The sequence below is a fragment of the Phocoena sinus genome, chromosome 1, assembly GCF_008692025.1.
Source record: "Phocoena sinus isolate mPhoSin1 chromosome 1, mPhoSin1.pri, whole genome shotgun sequence".
In the NCBI taxonomy this organism is placed as follows: domain Eukaryota; kingdom Metazoa; phylum Chordata; class Mammalia; order Artiodactyla; family Phocoenidae; genus Phocoena; species Phocoena sinus.
This window is the reverse complement of record NC_045763.1, coordinates 109,260,304-109,281,282: the sequence shown is the minus strand read 5'-3', so window position 1 is coordinate 109,281,282 and position 20,979 is coordinate 109,260,304. Positions and strand designations below refer to the sequence as shown.

General features: G+C 44.8%; 1 protein-coding gene across 1 annotated transcript; it reads right to left on the bottom strand.

The window, feature by feature from the left end:
- Nucleotides 1-349: 349 nt before the first annotated feature.
- Nucleotides 350-20,081, bottom strand: LOC116764116 (neuroblastoma breakpoint family member 6-like protein). The gene is made up of 8 exons (XM_032652388.1): nucleotides 19,332-20,081; nucleotides 15,344-15,556; nucleotides 13,167-13,269; nucleotides 10,685-10,920; nucleotides 6,410-6,461; nucleotides 5,379-5,542; nucleotides 2,764-2,880; nucleotides 350-1,183 (listed from the first exon to the last, which is right to left on the bottom strand). Exons 1-8 carry the CDS (start codon nucleotides 19,396-19,398, stop codon nucleotides 1,173-1,175), a joined length of 963 nt encoding a protein of 320 aa, XP_032508279.1. The 5' UTR covers nucleotides 19,399-20,081; the 3' UTR covers nucleotides 350-1,172.
- Nucleotides 20,082-20,979: the final 898 nt, after the last annotated feature.

Here is a 20,979-nt window from a genome sequence, read left to right as displayed (position 1 = left end):
ATGCCACCCACTCATACAAAAAAATGTAAGTCAGAAGTGTGCTGTACAAACCCATCTAAAGGATCCCTTCCTGCCACCTAGGATTTGTCCTCCTTACATGAATCAGCCTTCTAACCCAGAAGTCTGGTAAGTTGGAGGCTACATTATATGTTTCAAAGCTTCTGAATGAGATGTCCTGAAGTTATATTTGATAGCAAAAGACAGACAGAGGGTACAAGGAATTTATTTTTAGGAAAAAATAATCCAAATGAGAGTGGAGATATTTGAAAGCTACCAGTTCCATCTAGGTATGTTATCTCTCTCTCTGTGGGCCCTAAACAGAGACCTCTAGGATGGAACTTTTGCTAGAGTGTATCGGAAATACAACAGTGAACAGTAAGCTCTCAGGATCCTTCTCTGGCAGAGATTCTATCACTGTGCCCTTGGGTCCCCCGTTAGGTGGATATGTACGAGACCGTGGCTCTGCTTACAGATGCCCAACTGTGGGGGCAGAACTTTTTGTCTGAGTATCTTGGTCCCCAGAGGGTGAGACACAATGAATATTTTCTTTGTAATAGCAGGTGTACAATAATATTTAATTTTGGAATGAAATGATGCACTCAGACCTGGTTTCTATCTCTCTGGGGTATAAATGCAGTGGGCACTTTAAAGTTTGAGTTTCCTGCTTTAAGCTGAAGAAAGCTTTATAATTTTGATTTGCACAGAAAGATGATAGCCAACAGAATGTATATAAAATAAACTCTATTCTAGGATCTTTATAAACCCCCAACCTTCAAGGAAAAAGGACATGTGCTGAAGAGCTCATGAATGGTCTGCAGCGACACTATTCTGGCTTATTCTTCACCCAAATCCTTGCCATTTTCTTCCAGCTGCTGCTGACTCCAGTTATCCACAGGATGGGGGTGGGAAGGAAAAAGGGTTAGGGCTTCTCAAGATTATCTGAGAATCTAGGTATTGCTGTCCCTTAGGCAGTTATCACATTTGCAGGCTGAAGGGCTGTGATTTCTGTAATCAAACTATCCATTTGGAGTAGAAGTCTGGAGTGGCTGTGAAATCCTGCTCTTCCTTTCAGATTTGGACTTTTGCTTGTTTTGTTGTTTTTCTCATCAATTGGGGAAATGTTTGTGTCTATGCTTTGTTGAAATAAGACAGAACGTCTCATAGTTCCAGCATTAGTTGTTACCTGAAACAGAAAACGGAAACAAAAACTGAGAATTTTCTATCAGGTTCTGCTGATACCAAACTGAGGTTTGATGGAGAGCTAAGAGAGGAAAGAGGCCACGTGCCACCTGAATGCAGTTGAGTGGATAAGCTATGGCGGTAAGCCTACAGTCTGGAAAGAGAAAGTTGTGCTAGCAGATTAGAGGGAAAGTCCTCTGAAAGATACTGTCTGCACTGTGGTGTGGAACTTAGGCCCCCACCAGCTCAAAATACTGATAGCCCTGCTCAAAGCTGCTGCATCTTTAAGCAGCTTTTAGCTTCAAGCAGCTTTTAGCTAGATCCCTACCACCTCCTCCTCAGTATCAGTTTACTCTCCATTCTACTCTTGTGGAGAAAAATGAAGGCCTTTCACACCTCTCAGGAGAGATGTGCCTAGCTTCAAGCATGCACATTCAGAAACAGGAAAGAGAGGATATTTTGAATGGAAATCTGGCTCCTAAATCCATGTCCGATTCCTTTTAAATAGGAGGGTGGTGCCAAGGGAACAGCCCTGGAATGTGAAACCAGGAGGCTCTCAGACACCACCTGTGTGATGTAATTTATAATAAGAAATGTATATTTGGTCTTCATCTCTGTTTCTGGCATAGAGCTCCTAAAACCCTTGGAATTCCCTAAGTGATGGAGGGATAAAGGTTATTGTGTTATGTTAATGAGGTAACTTTTGGAAAGCAAGGAATGTGGGGGGCTTGTTGCCAGGAAGGTCCACCTTGTGATTAGAGGGTTGGAATTTCCAGTCCCAGCTCCTCACCTCCTGGGAGGGTTTTTAGTGTTGTGAGAGCTTCCGGGTTGGTGAACACATGGAGGTGCTGGGAGAGTGGCTTGCTCTGAGAGGGCGTGGAAGCTCCACACCCTTCCCCACTGCCTTGCCCTGTGCATCTCTTCCATTTGCTGTTCCTGAGTTATATCCTTTTTATAATAAACCAGTAATCTATTGATAGTAAGTAAAATGTTTCTCTGAGTTCTGTGAGAAACAATTCTAGGAAATTAATTGGACCTGAGGAGGGGGTGGTGCTATCCTCTGATTTCTAGCCAGTCAGTCAGAAGTACAGGTAACAACATTGGCTTTCAACTGCCCTCAGAAATGGATAGGGTATGGGGGTGTGAGGCAGGCCTGAAGGCCTGAATGCTTAACCCTTAACCTGTGGAAGGGGAAATCTCCCTTACCACGTTGGAATTGGTACCAGAACCTATATACCATTCAGGTACAGTTCCTTTGCCCATGAGGAAACAGTAGGTCAAGAGGTTAAGTAGTAACTAAAGCCACATGACCTGTAAATTGAGAAACCTGGGACTGGAATCCAGGCTTCAATAATAGGGTGAATTTTGTAACTAAGTGGTGGATTTCCCAGAGCTACTCATTCCTGGAGCCTGGAGTCTTGGGGACCTGTAGAGGGAGCACCTTTCTAGGTTGAAAAAACTATGAGAATTCTCGGTTGTGAAATAGTTTTGGCCTCCCCATCATCTTTTGTTTCGATACCCAGATGTGGCAAGAGAAAAGAGAGATCTGAGAGTGATCTCACCCTGTGGGTTTTGGCCACTTACCTCTGGAATATGACTCAGGTGAGCCAGAAGGCTCTGATTTTCTTTCCTGATGTCTGTTTTCATTGTACAGCTGGGAAGTGGACTCCAAGACCTGCCTGTAGAAGTGAGAAGTGCATCCTGTTCCAGGAAATAATCACAGTTTAGACAAGTTACATACATTTGCTTAAGAGGATGCTCTCTGCAGTTCCTTGTCCTGTGCTTCTGTCTCGGCTCAGAACAAAATCGGCACACAAGGGTTGGGACTGCAGCGTGATGGGGCAGAAGCTTAACTTTCACATGGCCCTTAACAAATGCCAAGACGTTCATACGTATTATCACACCTAGCGGCTGCAATTAGAAAGAAACCTTTTCCCATTAAATAGCTGCTGCTTTGGTGTGGGAAGGGGCCAGGTCACTGTCCCAGCACAAGACTGTGGAATGATGGCCTCTGTGTGAATGCAATCTAAGAGGAGGATGTGGGAACAAGAACCACCTTGGGGACCATGAAGAGTGACCACGACAAAAGGGAGGGGGTGAGGATGGCAGCCGTGGAGACCCTCACTCTGCTGGAAAAAGAGCTCAGAAACCTGAGTTCTGCTGAATGACGATCACACAAGAGGAGAGGAGCAGAAAGTATATACAGCACCGGAGTCACAAGAATGGCTTTGGAGGCCGGACAGCTCTAGGATGGAGGTATAGCTCAGCCTTGGGGCAAATCTATCAGATTTTACTTACTTAAATCTACTTACCTATCAAGTAAGATTAATAGGACCTGCCCCATCTGCCTAGCTGGGCCATTTATAAGAAGTAAGTGAAGTAAGGTATATCAAAGCTCTTGAAGTCTGTGAAGCCCTGCACAGGAGACTGGTCCTTAGAGAGATACACATGGCCAGAAGGAGGCAAACTTGGGCCTCCCCTACCATTTCTTTGGTCAGGAATGCTGAGATGATGTTCCAACTTTTCTGGAAGGCTGGCATTGATGAAAAGGATTTCCTTCAGGTGCTGGCACAGGTTCTGGATCTCATCTACTGCAGCCATTCCCCCAGGACATGGAATGATGTAGAAGGTGGAAAATCCTTATCAGTAATGGGGTGGCTGGGGCCTCTCAGCAAGATCCCTCCCTGCCTTTCACCATTCTTCTGCCAATTCATCTTCTCATCAGGGAACACCAGGTAGCTTCCTTTAAGAGCCCTTAGGCTTTCAAACAAAGCGTGGCCCAGGGCCAAGCTCACTCCATACAGCCACCTCCTACACAAGGATCTGGGAAGTATAAGGGAGGTTGACACAAGGTGGGAAAACACTGAAGGCCTCTGAGTAGGTCTTGTCTAGCACTGGGAAAGGAGTGGCCCCCTCTTCAGTATGACTTTGTGGGTACTAGGAAGGTATTCCTCTCTCCTAAATACCTCTCCCATCTGATTTATGACTGAACATCTTTAAGAGATGGCAAAGACCTCCCTCTGCACCACAGGGTGAAATGGGAAGTAGGAGTGAAGATACCTTTGTAAGGGAATGGACTGAGTAACAAAAGACACGTACTTATACCCATCCCTGGCAAAAAGACAAAACCTGATGTGGTTTATATCACTATGAAAAACTCAGTTAACAGTGAGCAAATTAAGATAGTTTCTTTCGCATGCCTAGAAGAGAATATAAAACGTATTGTCCTCTAAAAATCCAAACTTTTGTCCCCAAAGGAAAGTCATTCAAGTAGGGGAAAGGAGATGAAAGTTGAGGTCTTAGTGTACACACACACCAATGAGTCTGTTAACCCAGGGCCTCTTGCTCATGGAGGAGCTTCACTGGCTAGTTTGGGTGGGTTTTTTGGAAAGGGGCATGCTAGTGGCATTGCTGCTAGATTCAGCCATTTCTCTAGTAGATAATGCTAGTTGTTGGTTTAGATTAGAATACTGCACTGAGACTAAACCCACAAACAAACAAAAATAACCCCACCAAATCTTGTGTTGCACAAAGAATGGGAACCCTGGCCATTTACCCAAGTGTTGCCAAGATCAGAGCCTTGGCCTTAGGGACACCACCGATATTCTAGTACTAAGATGGAACCTTATGGGGAGACAAGCCACCTGAGGGGAGATGGACACTGGTGCTTGAACTCAGGAACCATGATAAGTGGGCCCCAAATATGGGCAAGACTGCCAATATTCTTGGACAGCTAGAAAAGCCTAAGGGACACCGTTCCGGAACTATAAATAGCAAGAACAATTCAGAAAAGCTAAGATGCTTCATCTTAAAGAAGGAAGTTTATTAGACAGATTCCATGCATGAGTTGAAGGGTGGCAGAGAGTTTGCCATTATCCCTTCACTCTCTGCACTCTGGTTTGCCTGGGGTTCCTCAGCTTGCATATGCCAGTGGGGGACAGAGGGACGGAGGTGAGGAGTGGACCAGGAACAATGCAAATGACCAGACTCACCAAGGAGTGAGTAAGTTTTTGTACTTAAACCTTGGACCCAGAACTGTGTCCAGCCTAATCACTTTTTCAAGGTTAGTTTTTAGGGACTGCCTGCAGAGGTGATCTCAATCGGCGTAGACAGAGGTGGTGAGCATGTAAAAGCTACCAGAGCTTTATTATTAGTCTTCTGGTTGTTGGGGGTTATTCTCTTTAATTGGGAGTACTCACTGGCTACATCCGCAGCAGAGGTCGCCTCCTGCACATCACACACAAAGGCATTGCTGCTGGGAGGCTGGTGGGAGTCGTGGAGACTGGAATGAGTCAGATACCTTTCATCCAGTGAGTCCTCCAGGACTTCATTCACTTCTTCCTCCTGGAGCCCCCTGCTGAGCCTGGGTGGGGGATGGAGAGGAGGGAGGGTGGAGGGCCGGCAAGACAGGAGATTAAACTAAGGCAACCTGGAACCACAGCCTCACAGCTGGTCCTGATCTGAAGCTCATGGAAGAGGCACCAGAAACCAAAGGGGCCATCCTCTCAGAGAGAGAAAGCATAACAATCCACTTCTGACTGGGGTTATAGTGTGCCTGGAGTTGGGGTAGGAGAGAGAGCAGCAAGTGTTCAGTGTACTGACCTCATAACGCGGATGAGGAAGTAGACTCAACGACTCCTCTAAAATACACTCTGACACATCGAACACACAGAGACCTACAATATTGGCTTTAAAATGCTGTGGACAAATTTTATGTAATAGTATATGAAGGAGTCCATTGAATAATGGCTGCTGAGGCAATGTAACCTCCTAGGGCTCTTGCAGCTTTTAGACCTCTCTCTCTCTCTCTAAATGTTTGATATGATTGACTTTATTTTTCAAGATATTTCTGGCTATGAAACATCTGCCAACATATCTCAGGAAACTGTGCAGAAACCAGATAGGCATCTCACTTTAGCTTTTAACCATGCAGGTTTTTAGAAAATAGAAACCAGGGATCTCTGGCTGGTTTACCTTTAGGTCAGAATGACTCTAGTTAACTTAGCTTGAGGAATTACTAAGAAATGGTAACTAATACAAAAACTGCAAAGAGAACAGAAAACATGGATTAATAGGACGTATCATTGTATGATGAACGAATGAAATAGGTACAATCAGCAGTTTCTGGTTTCTCCTGGATCTGGGACCTTTGGCCTCTGGGTCTCTTGCTTCTGGAATCCTCTCTAGATTTCACCATTCCATTATCAGCCCTTTCATCATTCAGAGTTACCTGGGTGCCAGTGGTTCCCGTCCGTCTTCATCCTTCCTATCATGATGATTTCCTGTGAACCAAAAATAGAGACGGCTAGTAGGAAATTGAGCAGGTCCCATTTCATGCCTTACAAATACAAGGGCCTATCTGACAGAGCCATAATACCCTACATGTTTGGTTTTTTTTTGGGGGGGGTTACTTTATTTATTTAGAATTTTAGAATTTTATTTTTTTTTTATGCCTACATGTTTGTTCATAACACTCTGAAAGAATTTTTCCAGGAGGGCTCAGGTCGTGTCTTTAGAGGAGTAGCCTGGCAGGCTTTCCTGAGCAACAATGAACACTGTTGCTGGTGTGGTGAATCGTCCCCATGATGCGTCCTGTTCCCCAGCACACAGGATACTTGCCCGGCTGTATTCTATACTTCTTCAGCTGTAACCTTCATTTCCCCCACAAACTTGGTTGATGGACCATGGTTGTGAGTCCCATCATTCCTCTCACACAGACCCTGCAGCAGCCACTGAGGAGTAAATACTTTAGAAGAAACCACCTGTTTCTAAGCAACTGACTAGACCAGGGGACCTCTGCATGCTGATGACTGTAAAGAGAATCTTCCCTTCTTTTCCGTTTCTCTTTTTTTTTCTCTCCCGACCCTGCCCAGAGACCAGCCCGGTTGCAGAACCGTATTGTCGAGGCAGCTGAGCAGGGACCTTAACCACAAATGAGAATCTAGCTCTCTAGTCCAAAAGGGACCTCTCGTCTAAAAAGTGTGAAGAGTGTCACCTCTTTTTTTTTCTTTCTCAATTTTCTTGCCTCCTTGCTCTTAAAGTAGCCCCAGTCGTGTGGAACTGCAAGACAGTGAGACAGGAGAAACGACTGGGAGAACCCAATCTTTCTGAACAGAGGGACTTGGAAAAAGGACACTTGGGAACTGGAAAGTAGGGAAGAAATGCCAGAGAGGGGAGAGGCTGGAAAGCTGTCTACAAATTGTCAAAAATCCCAGGGCTCATCCCCAAACTGAACATGTGTGGAACAGACCCAAGGAATCATGGCAAAGGATTAGAGATCTGAATTACCATATAAAACACTAGCTAGTGCAAACTAAACCTAGTGACATATTTGCTGGACTGACCCAAACAACACATCAAAGGCCCTGAACACTAAACTGACATTGGAACTACTGCCCATAGAAGGTGAGACAGAACTTGCAGTCTGAACCTAGAAGGGGTTGATTGCCCGCTAGGAAATAATTTTCAGAGGACTTTAACAGGACCCAGTGTCTCACAATATAATATTCAAAATGTCCACAGTACAATCTAAAAGTACTCAACATAATGAAAACATATAATCTGGGGGCTTCCCTGGTGGCGCAGTGGTTGAGAGTCTGCCTGCCGATGCGGGGGATGTGGGTTCGTGACCTGGTCCGGGAAGATCCCACATGCCGCGGAGCAGCTGGGCCCGTGAGCCATGGCCGCTGAGCCTGCGCTTCCAGAGCCTGTGCTCCGCAACGGGAGAGGCCACAGCAGTGAGAGGCCCGCGTACCTCTAAAAAAAAATATATATATATATATATATAATCATCTCAACAGCTGAACGAAAAGCATTTGACAGAACTCAACATCAATTCAAAATAAAACTCTCAGCAAATAAGGAACAAAGAGGAACTTCCTTAAATAAGTTGAAAGGTTTATTCAGCTGTACCGTGCCTGCTCATGTTTGTGTTAGGTGACATAGTTTCTTCTCTGATGTCCGCAGTCGCCATCATAAAACAGTAAGTAGAAGGTTTGTTTGTTCATTGAAATACGGATAAATAAAAGAAAACAAACAATAGCTCAACTTGATAAAAGGCACTATGATCATTAATTAGAAAACTCAATATTATTAAAAATGTCCATTCTCCTCAAACTTTTCATAGATTTAAAGCAATGACACTCAAAATCCCAACAGGATTTAAATAGATAATGACAAGCTGATTGTAAAATCTACATGGAAAGGCAAAGAACCTTGTTTTAGGCAAAGAGTTCTTAGATAGAACTACAAACTTATGATCCATAAGATGGACTTCATCAAAATTAAGAAATTCTTCTCTCTGAAAGGGAGTTAAGAGAATGAAAAGATAAGCCACAGACCGCGAGAAAATATTGACAAATCAAATATCTGATAATGAACTGTATCCAGAAATATAAAGAACTCTCAAGACTCAATAATAAGAAAACAAACAACTCAACTTTAAAATGGATAAAATAGGTGAACACTCACTTTTCCAAAGATATTTGGATGGTCAATAGGCATATGAAAAGATCTTCAAAATCATTAGTCAATGGGCAAATGAAAATTAAAACCACAATGAAAAAAAAAACCACAATGATAGGCAACCACACACCTATTAAAAGACAAAAAGCAAAAGAACAACCTGAAAATATCAAGAGCTGGTGTTGGGGAACAGTTGGAATGCTGACTCATCACTAGGGGGAGTGTGAAATGGTACAGCCACACTGGAAAACAGCTTGGCAGTTTCTTCGTGTGTGTGTGTGTGTGTGTGTGTGTGTGTGTGTGTGTGTGCATGTGTGTTACCAAGAAACGTTTTTATTTTGCTTGCAGTACCTTTTTGCTAATTGCACAAAATCATGTTTCGTTTTTGCCATTTAATCATTATCACACAATCCTATTCTGAAAGACAAATGTTCATTAAAAATGAAGCAAAAATGAAAATGCACAACCTTAATTACCTAGAAAGCAGTGTCTTATAAGTTAAACGTACACTCACCCTATGACCCAGCAATCTCACTCTTAGATATTTACCCAAGTGAAGTGAAGTGAAAATGTATCCTCACACAAAAATCTGTATGTGAATCTTTTTTTTTTAACATCTTTATTGGGGTATAATTGCTTTACAGTGGTGTGTTAGTTTCTGCTTTATAACAAAGTGAATCAGTCATACATATACATATGTTCCCATATCTCTTCCGTCTTGCGTCTCCCTCCCTCCCACCCTCCCTATACCACCCCTCCAGGCGGTCACAAAGCACCGAGCCGATATCCCTGTGCCATGTGGCTGCTTCCCACCAGTCTGTATGTGAATCTTAACAGCTATTATTCATAACTGGCCCAAACTGTGGATGAATGGATAAACAAAAAGTGGTACATCTCTATAAGGGAATAAAAAAGGAACAAACTACTGATACATTCTGGAGATGAAAAGTCTAAAGGGACAGAAAACAGACCCAGTGGTTGCCAGGGACTGGGTTTGGGGAAAATGGCTGACTACAAAGAGGCACAAGGGAACTTTTAGGAGTGATGGAACTATTCTACATCTTGATTGTGGTGGTGCTTTTACCACTGTATGCATTTTTCAAAACTCACAGAACTGATACTACAATGGGTCATTTTACTGTATGTCAATTATCCTTAAAAACCAAAACTGATTGGATGGCTGCTGCCTCCTGGTCCAAAAGTCTGTGATGAAGGAGGCAGTTGTAACAATGTGGCTGGTATTCTCCCCTGTACTCGCCCCCAGCCAGTCCTCACATTGTCATGGTCCCCAGAATGTGAGGTGAACGGCAGATGGAGTGTAAGCACCTGACAGTCCTCTTCTTTTAAAATTGTAACCCGAGTGCCTGATATTATTACTGATTCCTGAGGCATCCACTTCAAAGACAGCTATCTCAAAGAATCACATGGGCAGCTACAGGACTAGATGAAGAAGCAGGCTGCCCCACCTCTGAAGTTTCTCTTGATTTAGAGATCCCTGGTTGATTCAGATAACTGGTGTCTGACCGCTTGTTTTTCTTTCCTGCACTTTAATTCCCCCTCTTCTGTTTTAAATTCACAAATAGTGAACCCACAAAACCCTAGGCACCCCAGCCTCAACCCAAATTAAACAGAATCACAGGCCTGTGCTGTCTCCCTCTCTACCCCTGACCTCACTGGGCGGCCCTGGGGGAAGCCGTGTACCCTCCAGGAAGTGTGAGTAATACACCTCACGTTTCTCAAAGTTCCCTGATGGTTGTTGCTGAGGTGTATCTTGCAATCATAATAAGAACCACAAGGGTTGGTCCAGCCATAACACTGGCTCCAAAACGGGAAATGTCTGTGGGGGCTTGCCTCGGGCCCAGGGGAGGACCCCCAGGTTTATCTAGCTGACAGCGTCACTATCCTTTGGCTGAGACTGGCACAAAACAGCAGGGCATCTGGCTAAAAAGTCACACTTAGAGTCGTGGAGGCACGGAATCTTATGTGAGGCTAGGGCCTTGGGAGGAGCTAAGGGTCCTCAGACACCTGTAAGCCAACTTACCAGTGGTGAGTTTGCTGGCAAGTCTCTCTGCCAGCTGGCTTCCTTGGGCCAGTAGCTCACAGAATCTCTGTCTCTGGTAGTAGGTAACGTCAGTGCTCCTGAGGAGGCTCTCAAAAGACTTGACTGTGTCCTTTGCATGCTGCATGAAAAAATAACAGACACCTTTCCCTTCCTGTAGCTTCTGTCGTAAGTGGGTCAGTTCTCGGGCCTGAGCCTGAATTAGGGGATCATATCTCCTAGAGTGGGAAAGAAAAGTAAAAGTGAAAGTCATGAATGATAAGTTATGGGAATTTCAGCAGAGATATCTCTTAGATTACTCGTAAGAAATTCCCCATGTTGAATTCTTCCACAGCTTGTGAGCCTTGCCTGTGACAGAGGGAATGAGTAAAATAGCATTGGGTTTGTCTCTTTCTTTTATTAATTTTGCTTTAAAAAGAAGCCTTGCAGTTCCTCACTTCAGTCCACATCCATTTCAATGTCATATGCTACATCAAGCATTATGCAGAAAGTGTGTGTGGGCGGAAGTCAGGTACAGAAGTATTGGACAGGTACATCTGATACTAATTGAAAGGATGAAAAGAAAAATCAGTGAGAGGGTCAAGATGAAGAGCATTCCTTTGAATGACAAGAAGATAAGCCGTAATTAGTAAGGAGGCACTTAAGAGTAACAATTAAAATTCTGAGTAACAATTGCATTACTCTATGTGGGATTTCACAGTTTTCTAATTATTGTACAAATATTTCTCATAGATTCCAATCTAGAATGTGAGCTCTGTGAGGCTGGAGACAGGGCCGTATTACCCAACTTAACAGTACACAGTAGCGTGTATACACCCAAGTAGGCAATCAGTTAATACGTAGAACCACGTAATCCTAATGCTAGACTAGACATTGTCATCTACCCCATCTGATGCCTGAATCTCCTCACCACTAAGTGATCTTCTACAGATTGTCTCTCAAACTCTATTCCTTAGAGTTCCTATAAAGTGTCAGAGGAGGTAAAGGCAGAGACCAGGGAGAAACAGGGCTCCAGACCTAGGCCTCCTTCAATCAAATATCTCTGCTTTAGTGGGTCTTACACAATTAAGCTTCTCAGATTTCATTTTAACCAAGGTTAAAAGACGTCTTAAATGCCACAATCTACCCTATGTTTGAAACTCTCTAAGGATGGGCAATGCTGGTCCTTGCAAATTAATAATTCATTTTGTAGGCAACAGCTGCTCAATTATCTATCTACTCAATGCCCCTCCCAGTTAACACTCCACATTGTCTGATACTTAGAAAAAAAAAATCAAAGTTGGGGAGGAGAAACATTATTATCATGAAAGGTACTTCGGAAAGCTGGAAATTAGGAGTGTCTGCTTGCCAGCCATGGCCAAGCCCCGGGCCTGTCAAGAGTAGAGGTCCTCGCAGTCCCCAGGCTGCAACCACCCCAGGGGCCTAGTCTTACAGAGGCCCAGCCCTAAGGCTGCATGACCTGGGGCAGCCACCATCGAGAAGCCTCTCTCAGGGGTCAGTACTCCTTTGCGAGAATGGATTCTTTAGGTCAGGACTGCATAACTAATAAAAACAAAATCCGGGCTTCCCTGGTGGCGCAGTGGTTGAGAGTCCGCCTGCCGATGCAGGGGACGCGGGTTCGTGCCCTGGTCCGGGAAGATCCCACATGCTGCGGAGCAGCTGGGCCCGTGAGCCATGGCTGCTGAGCCTGCGCGTCCGGAGCCTGTGCTCCGCAACGGGAGAGGCCACAACGGTGAGAGGCCCGCGTACCGCAAAAAAAAAAAAAACAAACCAAATCTAGGGCTTCCCTGGTGGTGCAGTGGTTGGGAGCCCGCCTGCCGATGCGGGGGACACGGGTTCATGCCCCAGTCCGGGAGGATCCCACGTGCTGCGAATCGGCTGGGCCCGTGAGCCATGGCCGCTGAGCCTGCGCGTCTGGAGTCTGTGCTCCGCAACGGGAGAGGCCACAACAGTGAGAGGCCCGCGTACCGCAAAAATTAATTAATTAATTAATTAATTTTTTAAAAAACCAAATCTAATATTAAAAAAAGATGACTATCACCACACTTATAAAAAGTAAGAACAAGTATAATAATTACAGCAAATATTTGTTGAGAGCTTGCATTTAATCTTCATAACTCTCTGAGGTAGACACTGTTCTCATTTCCATTTTACAGATGAGGTAGCTGAGGTAACTCAGACACTGGAAAGTTAAGTACATTTGCCCAAGGTCACACAGTTAGAAGCCACATTGCTAGTATTCCAACCCAGGCATGTGTCTCCATTTTATTCATATAGTATTTGAGGGAGAATCCAGAGGCCTAACTAGTCCACCGTCCAGTTCCCACAGCCCCGCAGGCTGTCTTTGTCTAGTTCTGGGCCTGCCATGTACATTTCTGCCCTTCTCCTGGCACAGATTTGCTCTTTATTCTATCAGCCTGGGCTTCCCCACTTCACACACTTTCCCACACAGCTTCCTCCTTACCCAAGCCTTGCAGCCGGTCTCATCTTCTCTGCCAGCTCCCCCTCCTCAAACAGCACTTCCTCCTCCAGCACAGATTCGATGAGGTCTTTGTACTCTTCACATTCTGGGGAAACAGAGATGCTGCCTCAGGGAAAAGCTGGACAGGCTGCTGGGTCACTGCCTTCAAGGGAGGAGGGAGGGTCCATCCCAGGGACTGATGTAACCTCGGTAGCAGGCTCTATGCAGGGATTTCCACATCTGATTCCTCAGCCTCCCCATGTTAGAGCTGAGGAAAGAGAAGCTCACAGGCAGGTATAATAACTTTCTCATGATGATTCAACTGGAATGAAGCAAAGTCAGAATTCACATACTCTGAGTTCTGACTCCAAAACTTTACCAAGCCTTGTGGCCTCTTAAGTAGAATATTAACCTGGGGCATGGAGTAGGAATTTCCCGTGTTTTGGGGAAGGCTCCAAGGACTGTAGGGCTGACAGTTGTCCCACACTGAGAGTTTCCATAATCCCCCAATATTTCAAAGATTTTTTTAAAAATTTATTTATTCATTTATTTTTGGCTGTGTTGGGTCTTTGTCGCTGTGTGCGGGGTTTCTCTAGTTGCAGTGAGTGGGGGCTATGCTTCATTGCGCGGGCTTCTTATTGCGGTGGCTTCTCTCATTGCGGAGCATGGGCTCTAGGCTGGCGGGCTCAGTAGTTGTGACACATGGGCTTAGTTGCTCCGTAGCATGTGGGATCTTCCCAGACGAGTGCTCGAACCCGTTCTTAACCACTGCGCCACCAGGGAAGTCCCTCAAAGATTTTAAAGTTTATCTGGAGACAAACTGAGTAAAAATGTGTATGAAGGGAAAAAAGTCTGAGAGACATATGCTCAAATGCTAACGGTGCTGTGTGTTAGTCTGGAGGCAGAACTAATACACAGTGTTTGCCGAGGCCCTGTTGTAGCAGATTTTAGAGAATTATCATCCTGTAATCATCACCACTACCTGAGGAGGTAGACACTAGTCCTATTACCATTACAGATGTGGAAATTGAGGCAGAGAGAAGATAAACAACTTGGGTTTAAGTCCAGGAGGCCTGGTGCCAGGGTACATGCTCTTAATCACTGCACTGTATTACCTTTACACAAAGATGTTGGATGAAATCTTTCTTCTTCTGCAGTTTCAAAAAAAGCTGTGTTATGATTATAATAACTGATACTAAAAAACCTAACATTCAGGGCTTCCCTGGTGGCGCAGTGCTTGAGAGTACACCTGCCGATGCAGGGGACACGGGTTCGTGCCCCGGTCCGGGAAGATCCCACATACCGCAGAGCCACTAGGCCTGTGAGCCACGGCTGCTGAGCCTGTGCGTCCGGAGCCTGTGCTCCGCAACGGGAGAGGCCACAACAGTGAGAGGCCCACGTACCGCAAAAACAAAAAACAAAAAAACAAGAAAAACCCCACAAAAAAACCTTAACATTCCCACACTCCAAAGCTTGTCGTTTCACTTCTTTGACAAGTAGGCTTTAATTTCTACTTTTCAGCCCATGTCAGTAAGTTGGATAGCAAATTTTATCCCCCATTGGTTTATTGAAAAATAATGGTAGAAATTTGAAAGCAAACTCAATTTCAGGGTCAGTAAGAATCCTCCCCTTATATCACCGTCCCTCTCGTGCCCTCGCTCCCCTGTTCCTCAGTCACTACAGCTCCAACCCTCCACTCTCTCTTATTGATGTTCTCATCTCCAGATATCTGTGGTTCACTTGGGAACAGAGAGCTTTAAACTCCTTTAAGGTAGGTGGGATCTCCTATCACTTCTTTCTCCCTGAGTGCAGCTAGAACTGTGCTTTGCAAATGGGTGCTCATAAAAGTTTGAATTAAATCCTGACATGTTTAAGCCAACAAGGATCTGACACGTATTCCTGGGAGAGAAAAGAAAGTTTAGTGCTTGAACCGAGATCTCAGCCTCTATTCCTCCATACACTCCCACTGCAAACTACTCCTTTGTGCCTCAGTGTTTCCATCCTCTGCAAAATGAGGGTAAACGACCCACTTCCACCATTCTAGGAGTATAATAAGGATGAGATTTATTTTATTTGATTGGATGAAGAAGAGAAAAGAAAGTCTGGAAGGTGTTTAGGTGCTTAGAGGGAAGATGGACAATCATTTATCACTTTGGTGACTGTGAACCCATAGGACTTACTGTATTTCTGCAGCTGTTTGGCCAGGGAGTAGGCAGTAGCTTGGGACATGAGGAATTTCTCTGTGAGGTCTTGAAAGTCCTGTTTGCTTTTTTCCAGCTGGGAGCGCAAGTACTGGTTGGTTTCCAGGATGCTCATTTCACTTCTCTGACCAGAGAAAGTGGTGAGAGATACTGCCATGCTGAAGCTTATGGTGGATGAAGTAGAGCCAAAACCTGGGGAGAAGAAACCCAAACAAATAATAAATTAAAAACAAGTGATGGATTCTGGTGATGGCCGTACTGCCTGGTAAATTACTAAAAATCACTGAAGCATACAATTATATTGGGTGAGTTTTATAGTATGTAAATTATACCTCAATAAGCTCTCATTAAGTGAAAAAATGTATTTAAACAGGTGTAAAGAATGCAGATGCAATTCATTACTTAGTTCAGGCCAGACTTTGTCAGCATTCCACAACTGAGAATCCTTAACCACAAAAATAAGGCACAAGATGCCAAAGCTCAGAGGTCAGGCTCTGACAAGAGTGCCCGAGGGAGGACCCAGTGTGCAGGTAACCATGCGGAGTCACAGTAACAGAAACGGAAGGTGGCGCTGTCATGGAACCTTGGGAGCCCCTGTCTTCTAGTTGCCTAGGCCACACTGAGACTCAAGGCCACCGGCTCTGTTCTGAAGGTCACCACTGATGCGGACACCCGCTCAGCAGCTACTCTCAGTATCTTGTACTGAAACCACAGGCCTGTCTCCTTCTAAAGTTTAATACTATTTTGTACTGTTTATTCTTGCAAGCATAGAAAACACCAAGGAATTGAGATTTTTCCCAAATTCTTTCATTGTCTTAAGGACTGTCATGAAGACACTTTTCTTACAGGAAAACTGAAAACTTTTAGTTATATTAAGGGGGTAAATACACAGTCAAAATTATATTATTATTTTTAAAGGAATAAAAATGAAGTATTAGCCTAACTAGCAAGGAAAGGAACAAAAATGTGCAACTTCAAAGAAAGCAGAGAAAAGAAAATAATAAAGCAAAAATTTTTTAAATGATGAATCGAATGGTTGCAAAATGTTGTGAATATACTAAAAATCACTTAACTACATATTTTTAAATGGTGACTTTTTGGTATATGTAAATTATATCTGAAAGCTCTAATAAAAAGAAGTAAGGAGTCAGTAAAGAGAAAAGCAGTAGAATGAAAAATGAAATAAACTTTAAAATCTGGTTCTTTTGAGAAAAAAATAATGAAATACAGTAAAATTGGCAACGTTCTGGAAAATGTAATCAAAGAAAAAGGAGAGAAAAAGAAACTTTAAAAAGAGAAAAGGGATAAAATAAATATGAAAAAAATTAAATTATAAATGAATACTACCTGTCAACCCTTACACAAATTTTAAAATTTCAAAAAAAGAAGAAGAAAAATTGAAAACTTTTAGATAGTCTTGGTGTTCTTCTTTCATTCTCTAGTTTTCTCCACACCATTTTAATATTGTGGGGAAAAAATCCTGAGTATAATACTGTGCTCCGTGGGTGCATAATTAATTTATAAGGATTACCCGCCAGATTGTGTCTTATTTACCTTCTTTTTTTTTAATTTTAATTAATTAATTTATTTATTTATTTTTTTTTTATTTACCTGCTTGCTGGAGACCAATGTTATGGTGGCTTCTTTTCACTCACTAGGGAAGCATGTAGGCTTCTCATTAAACTTGAAATCAGGTTTGACCTCTCTGCCTCCAGTCCCGCCCTCCTATTCTCCTGTAGGTTGCTTTGTGTTTTAATCTGTATATAGGATGTCGTGCTTGTCACTTGTAAATGTCATCCTAGCGCCACAGGGTTTCTTTCCAACTTGTCAAAGTCACTGAAATACTTTTTTTATGTTTCTTTGAAACACGCAGTGGCCACCTAATTTGGGATGACTTGGAAATGAATGCTGTTCCTTATGCCCAGAGCAGTTGTTCATAGAACTCTGACTGATAGTTTGTGTTGACCCAAAGCTATTGACCTGTGGTTGTATTCTCAGCCAGAGCATAGTAAACATCAAGATCATGGGTCTATGGTTGTTGGTGGTGACCACAGCACTCCTGAGCAGTGGGATCTAGTGACATAGAAGCTGAGGTTTTAAAGAGGGGCACAGCCAGACAGGACAGAAAGTGATCTCCTGACCTCTGCTTACTTCCTAGGTATCAATTCGTCCCAGTTTTGTGAGCCTGAGCCTAGGGCAACTCCCCTGAAATATCTATCTCTTCTCATCAGCTGCCTAGCTTTTCCAGGCTGATGGCCTACACATGTGGGACCACGGCCACCTCCATAAGTTCTACTGAACATTCATGACAAAGTGAAGGAAGGAGGACAGACTACCCAACCCGCTTGAAACCCTGCTTCTAGACTGTAGTGTTGGTGTGTGAGATGTCCCAAATTGTATATGACTTCAATCCCTTTAAATGTATTTTAGTTTATTTTATGTCTTAGTGTCTAGTCTCCTGGTGAATGTTCTCAGTGCACTTGAGAGAAATTCTATTCTGCTCTTGTTGGGTGGAGTGTCTATAGGTGTCTGTTAGGACATATTATTTAAATCTTCTGTCTCCTTCTGCTCTTCTGCCTGGTTGTTCTATCCACTGCTGAAAGTGTGGTATTGAAGTCTCCAATAATTATTGTTGAATTGTCTGTTTCTCCCTTTGATTCTGTCAGTTTTTGCTTCATGTATTTTGGGACTCTGTTAGATGCACTGTGTTTAAATCTATTACATCATCCTGATGGATTAACCCTTTTATTGTTATAAAATATCACTCTTTATCTCTGGTGACATTTTATTATTGTAAAGTCTCCTATCTATTTTGTCTGGTGTTAGTATAGCCACTCCAGCTTCTTTATGGCTATTATTTGCTGAATTATATTACATTACATGGCAAAAGGCACTTCGCAGAGGTAATACAGTTGACCTTAAAATGGGGAGATTATCCAGGTGGACTGATCTAATCACAGGAACCCTTTAAATCTGGGTCAAGAGGTCAGAACTAGGGAGTTGGAGAGAGTCCAAGCTTGTGAGGGATTCAGTGAGGCTTTGCTGGCTTTGAAGGTTGGGGGAGCTACAAGCAAAGAAATAAATTCCTCAGTTCTACAGCTTCATAATTACTGCTACCTACATACATTCACTGACAACTTTAAAAATGCATTTATAATGCATGTTGTACAGATTCAGACGGATTCCCACTGCCTCTGACCACCCTTGTCTTCTTTCAGGTTACTGCATCTGTCAAAATTCGGGGACACAAGTGCCAGGGCTTTGTTCAGCCTCTTCTCTTCTCTCACGTGTGTATGGCTGTCTGGAGCCAATGACACTGTTGAGGGCGGGGTGCTGAGCACAGGCTCCTGGTGTGCTTGGAAGCCACAGGCTCCTGATACATCTAGACTCTGAACACCACTTACTTGGAAAGCCCAGTACCCTCCTCAAGCTTCCTGTTAGCAATAAATAGATTAGTACATTCAAGCCTTGCCCTTCTGTGCAGCCCTGAGGCCATGGCCTCTAACATCTCAACCACTTTTGGATGGATATGTCCCACCCCAGGGCTACTCTCCTTCCTGGAGGTTCACTTCCTTCATCCCTACAGAACATTGAGAAGCTACTGGTGACCAGCCCAAGGGCCAGCTTGCAAATCAGGGTTAAACAGTGACCTGAGGATGCTTTGTCTAGATCAGCCAGAGGTGTAGGTGAATATGCCAAGGAGATTATTTCCAAATGTTCTACACTACAGAAAGACCCCAGAACCGACTTCCCATGGAATATACAACCTGGAGCAGCGGTTGTTTCACCTCAGGCCAAGCACTAATCCCTCCAGGATCACAGCCTGGCCCCCAAGGTTGCCAAGCTACTGTTTAGACGAACTCTTGAATATCTTTTATTCCAAAATCACGGCTGGGTTCTCCACAGTTTCTTCAGTTGACAGCATCATTGCTCCTGGCTGCTAGGTCTCTGCATGGAGCAGACTTACCTGTGCACACATACCTTGGCCAGGAGTCAACACGGGGTCCTGCACATGAAACCGCAGATACTGCCATTGGACTACGGATGTTCTAAATTCAAGGTTGGGTGCAAGCTCATAACACTCCCAATAGTTCACGTTCTGCAACCACCACACCTGGACTTGGGGACACCACCGCTCCCAACTGCACTGAGAGCCCTTGTGGTTTGGGAGCGTGGTGTGGACCAGAACTGCAACTAGGATCCAGTTCCTCCTCAAGGCTACAAATTCCCACCTGGGCTCTGGAATCCAAAGCTGTGCCTGTACAAAGGCCAGGGTGCTCCAATGACACCTCTGAGACTTGACTACTAAGAATTCCCCACGCCTAAGTTCCGTAACGTTCCTCTAGCGAGTTTCCCTAGAGGGCTCTTTAGGGGACTCCATCCCAGCTGCCAGAGAACTGAGTTGAATGAATTCAGAAGTCAGAAGTTCAGGCACGTCAGAGGACTGCTGTTGGTCAGTTACTCCTTTGATGAGTGTGGTCCAGATGCTTTCAGGACCTTGACCGATAGCTGGAAAGCAAACATTCGAGTGGTGCAAACCTTTGGAATTTTGTCTTCCAAAAAAGGAGGCAGGGGACGGGAGGCTCCCAGAGTGAGACCCAGGATCTCCAGTATCATAAAGGACGACGGATGTGGGAAGGGGGACGGCCTGGGTGGAAAAGGCTTTCAAGGAAGGCCCCAGGGCTCTGAACGAAACTCCGGGTCTTTCCCCTAAAACCTGCAGCAATTGCAGCTTTCCCGCCTTAGGTGATGATCCGTATGCTCAGGCCAAACACACATCTCTTTTACGCCGGTCTTTCTCTCACACCACACTTCCAATTTGTCAGAAAATCGTATTTTTTCTTTCATTAATTGAGCACTTTGATCCACACATACTTTTCTTGGTCTGATTTTGGCCCTCGACTCTCCTGAGAAAGGCGTGGAGATCGATTCGACTCGCGACCCTCGGTCAGCCAAGGGTTCAGGGCTTGAGACCTTTAACCTCGGGAGCGTGGGGCTGGGCCGCGCTTGAGACTTTTCTTGGCTCCGCCGGTCCAAATCGACCTCTTCCGGGCCTGTCCTCGAGGGCCGGGGGCAGGGCCGGGCCGCCTCAGCGGGGCCCCTCTCCCCGAGTCGGGAGCCCCACACCTCGCGTGGCGCCGGCGGAGAAGCCTCGGGCGGCGTGGGTTCATTGGCCAGCGGCCCGCGGCCCGCGAGACGCAGAGGCGCGGTGCGCGCGGGCGCACACGGCGACTTTGTGGTTCTCGGGCACCCGCTGCCCTTCCGGCTCCTCTCGTTCTCCCTCGCGGGCAGTAACGTCCGGGCAGGAAGACACAGGTAGTAGAAGGGCAGCCTCTCCTTTAAGTCCTGTCCACTCAGGATCCAAAAACGGTCTTGAAGAGACAGAGGGAGAGGTGGAAACAGATTAAGGGAAGAGAAGAAATCCTATGCGAATTCCTCATCTAAACGCACCCTGAAGATGAGGGCGGCGTCCGCAGGGACCCTGTCCTCCTGGCGCTGGTGAAGGTGAGTCGAGTTCCCTGAGCAGTTGGCGCCATTGCAGACAACCTTGGCCAGGCCGCCAGCGAATAAGCAGCCCCTCCGCCTCCCCAGATGGGCAGCACTTGATGGCAACC